We start from the raw sequence: 10,406 nt of genomic DNA, 5'->3' as shown, positions 1-10,406 counted from the left end.
TAGATGACTCTTCGTTCCATTAAATTAAAAGACATTATTACTTTAACTTTAGACACTAAAAAAGTTAAAAATATATCATTGAAATATTAAAAATAAGTAATTAACTTAAATATTTGCTATCATTTTAATTCCTAAATAAATATATATATATATATATATATTATTGGATTATCTAGCCAATTCTATTAAATATGAAACACTTTAACGTACATGATCTAGATAATAAATATATATATATATATATGATTGAATTATCTTATTAATTTCATTAAATATGAAACACTTTAACGTACATAATCTAGATAACAAATATATATATATATATATATATATATATATATCATTAGGTTATCTTGTCAACTCCATCAAATATGAAACACTTTAACGTACATGATCTAGATAACAAAAATATATATATATATATATATATATATATATATATATATATATATTTTATATGATTGAGTTATCTTGCTGATTTAGTTATCTTGCCAATTCATATATATATATATATATATATTTATATGATTGAGTTATCTTGCTGATTGAGTTATCTTGCCAATTCCATCAAATATGAAACACTTTAACATACATAATCTAGATAACAAATAAAGAGTGAGTAAAATTGGTATATTTTATGTGGGATGGAGTATATTAATATGATTATCCTAAATAAAACCATTTGACAATTATATACTAGAAATTATTTAATTATATATTTTTTGCAAAGAGTAATTGATTTGATAGGGTGTTCGATGGTGTGTGTTATAACATATACTATATATTAATAATATCAAACTTTGTGTACTCCATGTACTCATGAAGTGGCAATTTGTTTTGAAGGTTATAGAATTAATTTAAATATAATAAAGTTTAAACTTTAAACAAAATTCAAATATATATCTCAAATTAATCTCTACCACAATTGCCCATTAATGGGAGCATAATAATTCTTGAAACAAGATAAGCAAATCTCTATAGCAGGTTTGAATTATCCATTCAAACCATTAAGTATGTATTTGAGACATCCTAGTCCTTCATCACTTCAAATGACCAAAATACATAGAACTTACTTGCTTCCAATGAACATAAATCAAATTTGATTGTAACCAGCACACAAACAAGCATTAAAAATTTCTAAAATATATAGTTATTTCTTTTGTCTAAGTCATGTTTTGAGAACATTCCCAACTCATCTTCATTGTTAGATGTTATCTATTAAGTACGGATTAAAATTGTCCATTAGAAGTTAAACACATACACTGCAACCAACACTGGTTGCTTAATGAACACGGTGCGTATGTTTTTACAAAATTTAAATGCATATTTGTATTGTAAAATAAACGACAAAATATATTTATTCTGATGAAACATAAAGATGTGTGATTTTCGTATGAAAGCTATTTAAGAAGGCAAAGATAAATATTGGATTGAAGAGGCGAATGAATGTTTATGCAAGTGCTTAAATTGAAAAGAATGAAAATGAATGAAGTGTACCAATAAGGTACACTCTCAAACTCTCAACCCAAAACAAGAGGAGATCATCTTAGTTGCTTTACATAGGTTAGGCCAAACATGCTACTACACGTTGAATTAGATGGCATTTTTTTCTATTTCCGAAGACTTTAATTTTTAGAACAATCCAAAATTGAAAACTACGGATAGTAAGAAAGTGTCGCATTACATTTTTATATGGATACTTTTTCACAATTCAAAATTGATGGGTCCACTGGAATTGCAGGGAAACCTATTCAAAACAAAATAGCATCAGTTGTCGCCAGTAGAAGGGTGGTAATTAAAAAAAACACTAGATGAAATAGTACTATAATTTAAAAGAGTTTTTCAATTCGAAAACAAGAAAGAACCATCAAATTTTGATGTAAATCGCCCGTGTCATCTCTTCATTGCGGTGAGGCTGCTAATTGCCAAGGCAAAGCAATCAATACCTCTCATGAGTGAAAATGTGAAATCATCATATGAACGGTGGCATGTCCTCGAAAAGCGTGTCTATGCATCGCAAATAATACATCCCGGAGAGAAATAATGAAAAGCACCAAGGCCATCTCATCCATCACATCTTGGTACTGTCTTCGAAAATCAATTTATGAATAGCGTGCAGTGCTTCGGCCCCGTTGTGAATCCGTCGTCGGTTACAAGCCAAACGCATCACGCCATAATTGTAAGACCATATAACAAAAAGGACAACTCAATTTGCACAACAATGCCACCAAAACCTTGGACCATTCTGAAAGAAGATCTCGCTTGATGCATTGCACCCAGTCAACCAGAACAGTCACAAACATGACTCCTAACTCGAACAGACAAGATTTGGGTAAGCATTTTCAGTTTTCAGAGATCAGACAACCGTGTGGCCTTTGGTGATGAATGAGTCGAGAGCGCAATTAGAATAAACAAATAGCTGCAAACTAAAGGAATCATCATAAATTATTATTGAAATTTGAAGCACTAAACTGAAGTGATGATTTACAAAGAACTCAAGCTAACAAAACCAGCTACGGTTTGAGTTACAGTTCAAGCAAGGATGATGAAAATGTTACAAGTAAACAACAACCATTTTTGGCAGAAGTGTACACAAGTAAAAAGACTCACACTTAGACGTACTCTACAACCAATTATATCCATTTCTTCTTTCTTTTTTTCTCTTTCAATTAGTCTGTCCATTCTCAACGCCTAAACCATACAACACACCAGAATATTTCTCCGTTGAGCCGTTGAAGAATGTATCCCTCAACTTTCTAAATGTACAAGAAGTGAGTAAACTATCAGACCCAGCCTGATGGCACACACCAACTCTCTCCACCTCCAACAACTCTGCAAGCTTGTTCAATCCACCATGGAGGCTGTTGCAGAACTTCATCAGATGCTTGATATCATACACCATAGGAAAATACATCTTGATCAAATCGAAGAACCCAGTCTGCGTATCCGGCAAGCTTCGGCATGTCAACAGCTTAAGGAGGTAACCAAAATCATAGCCACTGTGAAAGGTGACCCAATGAACGGCGTCGTTCAGCACAATTCCAGAGGACATGAGAAGCTCCCCGAACCGGTTCACGTCGATTCCCTTCTCGCTGTTCTTCTTGAAATCGATCCCGCACTGGCGCAACAACTCGATCGAATCGCTAGCGAAGATGTCTTCGCTGATGTTGAACTCCCGAAAGTTGAATTGCCAGATGCAGGGACTCTCGGAGCCGCAGGTAGGGAGGTTCCCGTTCTCATCGGAGAAGGTAAGACCTAATTGGATCAGCTTCAACATGTCCACGTTGTCCTTCAGCGTTTGGTAGTTATAGTCGTTGATGTTCTTGAAATTCCCCACCGGACGGAGTACCACGCCGGGAAACTCGGTATCCATCGCCACGTAGTTATACTCGTCCACGATTTCGCGGATCAACGCAAACTCCTCGTCGAGGTTATCGTTCCAAACCTCCCTGATTTGAACCGAATCGCCTTTCGGTATAATCGACATTTTCTACGATGGAATCCGAGGAACAAACTTATAACAGGAATCAAACCCCCCAGATCTGGCAAGAAAAACAGCGGAAACGGTTCAGATCTCAAAACCTAACAAATTCAAGATAAACAGCTCTGGTATTTAAACAAAACGAAGATGAAATCCACAAATCTAAGGATGAGCATACCTGAAGCGGATTTGAGTGACTGGAAAAGTTGGAATTGGAGATCCGCAGCCGAGATTCAAGTAGATCTGGAAGAAAAGGAAAAGTATAAGATCCGTTAGAGAAGGAAGAGTGTTTGCGAGTGATGGTGAGATATTTGGTGTTTACTAGGGTTGAAGTAGGAACCCTAGAAATTGAAGTAGTGGAGAAGTTAGGAATCTAACCTTGTTATGGATGAATCGAAGGTGAAGGTGGTGCGATCTGTGCGAAAGAGTGGGAGATTTGAGCTCCGAAGAAGGGGAGGGTGAGGTCAACGAAGGGGATTGGCAGCGAAGAAGGAGAAGAGACAGGAAGTTGGGGGCGAGGGTTGAGACCTGATTTGTACTGGGTAAAGGGCGTGGGGTCGTTTTGGTTAGCAACAACAACACGGGAGGTGTCGTTTACAACTGAGCTCAAATGCGACATTATGTTATCAGTCGTTAACATCTGTCCAGAACCAAATCACCGACCTTCATTATTTTATTACTTCCTCATTATTTTTTCCTCTTACTTTTGCATATCTATGTCAAATTATTTTCACAACTTATACTACTTTATTTCAATTATTCAACAATACAATTCAAATATCTTTATTTATATTATCAGAATAATATATTTATGTCCTGTCATTATTACACTTCATCAAATACATACTGTTTACTAAATTAAATCATTTATTCAAATTGTTACTTCATCTATGTTGAAATGAAAACTAAAATCAAAATTAAACTTAACTAAATTCATTTAATATTTTTATTCTATTAAATATATATAATAACATTCTAGTTAAAATTTACATATATTTTAGTTATTTTATTGTATTCAATTTAAGAGGGGATATAACCCTGAACCCTAATTCATGACTAATTTATAGTCAAATCTTTAACACATTATAAATTCTTTAAGAGTTATATAGTTATATAATTTTACTAATTAGTGCATTTTAATTGATTACATAAAACTATAATATTAAAGTTTGACTGATCATTTTCATGAATAATATTATTATCGATATGTTCACTAACTCAACTTAATATGCTTACAAAAAATTCTGTGTTTAACTCTCATAAAAAATCACATGATATCAGCAACTTATCCTTTTTCACTCCATGATTATACATGAAATAAATAAATAAACTAATAAAATAATCAATTTAACATTAGTTGTCTCACTAGTTAAACAAATATGTTCAGGTTCAAAGGGTTGAGTTATAACAATAAAAGAGAAAATTATTTGACAAAACAATTGGACAACAAATTGGTAGTGGCTAATATTTTTAATTTTGTTGTGAAAAGAAAATCACAAAAACAACTTAAGTTATCATTTATTGAAGTTGGTAAATAGTTAGAAATATTTGTTTTTAATAATCTAAAATGTATTTTAAATAATGTTTAATTATATATAATATTTTTTTGGTATATATATTTTATTAATAAATACTTGTGATTTTTGAAATTGATAAATATTTAATAATATAATTAATTATTTAAGAATGTTTAAATATGAAAATACATATAATTAATTAATTAATTATAGTCTGTGATATATTATAATAAATAATTTATTAATTATAAGCATGTAATTGAATTTTTATTTTAGTTAAGAAATAGTAAAATATTTTAAGGTTTTTTATATATTATTTATATAAATAAATAATTACCACTTTAAATCATATTCACCTTTGAAGTCGTGGAAATCAACCCACCTTTATTGTGTGGTGATAGGGTTTTCCTTTAAGTTTTTCGCACTAAAAGAAATTTGAATTTTAGATTAGGAATCAGTAATATAAATCGAAATCCTAAATGTAATACTCGTGTCTCCTTAGTGTTTGATATTAAACTCTAAAATATTATTTTTGTTGTGTCTTTCTTTAATTATTACATGAAACATTAAAAATAAATCTTACTTATAGATTTCAAGTAAATAATCATACCGTGATTTTTCTTTATTGTATTTGTATTCATTTCTTTTTGTTAGACATTTTTGACAATGGTATAATTTTGTATGTTATTTATTTAATAATTAGTTTTCTTAATTTATGAATCTTCTAATCACAACCATTCCTAATGTGAGGCAAAACAATGATCAAGTTCAATTTATATTTATAACATGCTTATAAAGTAAGGATAATTTATAGGATTTTTTTTTGACAAAGAATAAAATAATAATTAAAATTAATACTTCATATATGTATTTCAATCCTTATACAAATCCTTATCCAAAGTACTACATCCACGCCACCTGAGATTCTATTCTATAGGATTTTTACAATCTTCAAAATGTTTAAGATAAAGACAAAACAAAAACAATATCAAACTTGTCTAAGCTTCAATATGATAGTCACCACAATTGGGAATCTCTCAATAATTTAATGGGAGATTATGACCAATGAATATTGGTAACACTATTGTGGGATAACTGAATTATTGATACCTTCAACCAAGTCAATTAATGGGCAGAATTGTTGGGAATCTCTTCTTAATTTAATAAGAGATTATGACCAAATAATTTTGGTAACCGATCCATTGAATATATTCACTGATGGTCATTCAAAAGTTTATTTTTGGAATTGTAACTATCTCTTGAAAATGTAATCTCTTTATGAAAAAGTCTTCCTCTCATTCTTTGTACAAAGGGAGCTTCTGAGTAAGAGAACAAATGAAGCAAGTGAGAAGAGCAACATAGTGAGAGAAAAATAGAAAGCAGACATCCACAATAATTGTGAAATTAGAGTTAGTACCGCTTGTGGAACCTCAATATCCACAGACTTATTAGCTAAATGGCAATTGGCACAAACAATACGACCGGTTGCTTCTCGAGGATTTTCATAACCCTGTTGTGCAAAAATTGGAGATCTTACTGAGATACTAGAGAGGGGAACAAATATTATAATCTCACTTTCATAATGGAGACATTTTTCACCATAACGAGCAACACAGGGAGAGAAAAAGAGAGAGAGTGGACATCCACCATAATTGTGAGATTTGAGATACTAGAGAGAGGAACAAATATTGTAATCCCACTTTCATAATGGATACGTTTTTTACCATAATTGTGAGATTATAAATCCTAGTGACACATTGTATTTCATCTTTATTGGGTGAGATGAAGTGTTATCCTACAAAGTGAGAGGAACAAATATTGTAATTTCACTTTCGTAGTGGAGCCGTTTTGCACTCATAATTGTGAGATTAGAAATCATAGTGAGATGCTAGAGAGACATTGTATTTCATCCTTATCGAGTGAGATTGGGTGTTATCCTCGCAAAGTGAGAGTAGCAAATATTGTAATCTCACTTTCATATTGAAGTCACTTTTCACCATAATGGTGAGATTATAAATCCTAGTGAAATGCTAAAGAGATGTTGTATTCCATTATTGTGTTGATGAGATTGAATGTTATCCTCACAAATAATGAAAATAAACAAATATTGTAATCATACTTTCATAGTGAAAACATTTTATGGACTAAGTCCCGTGTGTTTTTATTTCTTAAGTTTATTATATCATACCCTGCATCAAGAAAACTTCCACACCTTTTAGTCGATTCAAAGATACAAAAGCATAAGAATAACTAGTCAACAACAATGATACATGCAACAAATTTTACATTCAATACTATTAACACCAAATAGTAGAATCAATTAAATATATAGAAAATAAAGTTTTTAATTTGAACAAATTATTTTGTTACCATGTTAATACATATTAAAAATGATGATTTATATGATAATATCTAAGACATCTAAATGTCTCGTTTAATGTTAATACATATTAAAAGGATGATTTATAGGATATTGTATCAGAAATCTAAATGTCACGTTTTCTTAAAATAATTGATTATTTTATTTTTGATGGATTATAAATCTAACCAACAAAATAAATTTAAATTTCATAAATGATAATTAATTAACCCATAGTATTTGAAAGTTAACCCAAAATTTAAAAAATAATAATATAAAACTATTAAACTGATAATTCATTAGTATTTATTAAAATTAATCATTATAAAGCAGTTGACGTATATGAAACATTAAGATTAGACGTGTTTTTATAAATTATTAGAATATAGATAAATTATTTAAACTACAGTTGTTTAGTTTCCATTGTTATATACTTTTAAGGTTGCCTATTCATTATTGATCAATTTAATGATACATTTTACAATATTTTTATTTCTAATCAAATTTAAAGTATATAACGACTAGAGTACCTTAGAGTACAATGCTAAAAAAATATAATGATATAATGATTAAAATACTCGATCTAATGTAAAAATACTAAAATTAATAAAACAAAAAAATATATTATTTAACAACATCAATTATTGAAGTATAATAATACATTGCTTAGATTTCCAATCTAATATAAGAATATTACAAAATAATAAAACAAATAAATTCATTATCTACCAATATCAATGTCTTGAAATACAACATCAAAATAATAAGATAAGTATTGTAAAAAGAACAGAATACTTGAACTAATAGGTGTAATATAAAGTATTAAAGTGAATATAGAACTTTTATTTTCATCATTATTGATAATCAGTGTAATGTAAAACATTTGCTTAGATTTTCATTTCTCTATTAATAACTAAGGACTATATATATCAATCTATTATTTTGAATAGATATTTTTTCACCAGTATTTTATTTTTTTAATCAGAGGATGGAGTTAGGTATCATCATATCTAATCTAAGAATATTAGTTATCATTTTTAATTGAATTTATATTTAAAAGAGTTATCTTTAAATATTTGAATTTGAATTTTAAAAAATATAAAAAAAATCATCTGTATTAATTGATAATTAGTAAGTAATGTTTTACTGTGTAAAATTATTAATTTAAACTCAATGGTGACATTTCTTTAAACAAATATATTTGAAATCTCTTCATACCTATATATATATATATATAAAGAATCTCATATAGCTGTTTTTTTAACACAATTATTTTTATTAATATTTTATTTTATTATTTTTATTTTGGATATTTCAGTCAATTTTTTTATTTATTTCTTAAAGTATTTATTAATTAATTAATTAAAAATTGTTTTATTTTATTTTATTTTATTTTTAATACTAATAAAAAGTAGTTATTAATTTTAAATTTTAAATGTGGAATAATATATTAAATGTGAAACAGTCAATAAAACAGTGTTTTTTTTTCTATCTTCATCATCAATCTTAAAAATTATAATATTTTTTTTATCATTTGATTTAGTTGTAATCTCTTTATGATTTAGTTTTTTATTTAAAAAACATAAATATAATAATAATAAAAATAAAAAATGTTATTGTGCCAGCTTATTTCCCTATATATAGCGAAGATTTCTCATTCTAACCGATTTTAACTGATTTTTGGTGTAAACAATTTTTTTTCGATTCTACCATTATTTAATATATCTCATTCTATTAATACAATGAAGTATTTTGTCATTTCATATGAATTTAAAAAAAAAAATTTAAAATTAATATTAACGTATAGTTTTTATATGACTCCCTTAGTCTTTCCTTAATCTCTTATTTTAAAGCAACAACAGGAAGAAAGAGAGATCATACTCTCATACATTTTCACACCAAATCTAACCTATCAAATAAAGTAATATTCATTTTCAATCGTTATAATTTTTTACTTTTCAATTTTAACTCATCCAAAATTATTTTTTTATATATGGTAAATCATCATTGAAAATTAAGTAAAAGTAAAATATATAGAGAGACCACAATTGCGTAGTCTTTATAATGTTTATTGAAGTGGGTAGGGAGGGTGAGGGTGAAGTGAAATGAATAATGATAATTTAATATGAAGTTATTTCTAAACTTCCATCCACGTCACCTTTATCATTCACCCACCATACGAATACCCATACCATACATGGTCCAAAATGGCAGCTCAATATTCGAAGACCAATGCCTATGCCATTCCCGTGTCACCGCCGTCATCACGCATCTAAGTTCTTTCACCAACACCCAAAACCACTCACAAATGCTACAAATACATTGTCTTACCATTTTCATCATTTCTTTGTCACCATGTCAAAATTCCCATGATTTTCCCACCAGACCCACAATATAGGTTTAAACATGTAATAGTCATTTAGCAGTGCTTATATATTTTTTAATTTTCTTTTAAAAAATAGTTGATAAAAATGATTTACTAATAACTTCATTTGTTTTGTTTTGATTGGGAAGTGGAAAGTTGAGGATCTAGGAGAGTAAAAATGTGAAGATTTGAGAAGAAAATATAAAAAACAGTTGAGTGTGTTCAAATTCAGATATATTAGAGGGGGATATGTGAGGAAAAGTGATGGATGGTTGTAAGAGTATTTCTAAATTATTGTTAGTGGTTTAAATTGTAAGATTACAAATTTATTCTTATATAAAAAAATTAAAAATGAAAAATTAATTAATTTAAAGAAATTTTAGTTAATTAAAATAATTTGTATTATATTATGTTATATATATAAAGTATGTAATTTTATTCATAAAAAAATGTTAATATTAATGATGATTATTATGAAAAAGTTAATATATTTTAAAAGTTATGGATATTTAGAATTAGGGTGAGAAAAAAATTGTGTATGTTTAAAATTTAGTAATATTATGTTGAAAGGATTATTAAATAACAATCAGTAACATTAAAACCTGAATAGCAATTTTAACAATATTCAACATGAAAAAATAAAATGTTTATGACAATAAATATTTATAATTTTCAAATTTGAAT

At 28.2% G+C, this 10,406-nt stretch overlaps 1 protein-coding gene across 1 annotated transcript; it reads right to left on the bottom strand.

Moving 5' to 3' along the window:
• Positions 1-2,427: 2,427 nt before the first annotated feature.
• Positions 2,428-4,193, bottom strand: LOC137821554 (putative CCR4-associated factor 1 homolog 7). Its single transcript, XM_068626199.1, has 3 exons — positions 3,860-4,193; positions 3,660-3,724; positions 2,428-3,542 (listed from the first exon to the last, which is right to left on the bottom strand). The coding sequence occupies exon 3, from the start codon at positions 3,485-3,487 to the stop codon at positions 2,666-2,668; it is 822 nt and encodes a 273-aa protein (XP_068482300.1). The 5' UTR covers positions 3,488-3,542; positions 3,660-3,724; positions 3,860-4,193; the 3' UTR covers positions 2,428-2,665.
• Between the last annotated feature and the right edge of the window lie 6,213 nt (positions 4,194-10,406).

The sequence above is a fragment of the Phaseolus vulgaris genome, chromosome 9 (genome assembly GCF_051622355.1).
Source record: "Phaseolus vulgaris cultivar YP4 chromosome 9, ASM5162235v1, whole genome shotgun sequence".
NCBI classification, from domain to species: Eukaryota; Viridiplantae; Streptophyta; class Magnoliopsida; order Fabales; family Fabaceae; genus Phaseolus; species Phaseolus vulgaris.
Note: the sequence above shows the minus strand (reverse complement) of the source record. Positions and strands in the feature narration are given on the sequence as shown.

Excerpts from the sequence above, each read along its gene's own strand:
- LOC137821554 (XM_068626199.1), bottom strand. The coding sequence starts at position 3,487 with ATGTCGATTATACCGAAAGGCGATTCGGTTCAAATCAGGGAGGTTTGG.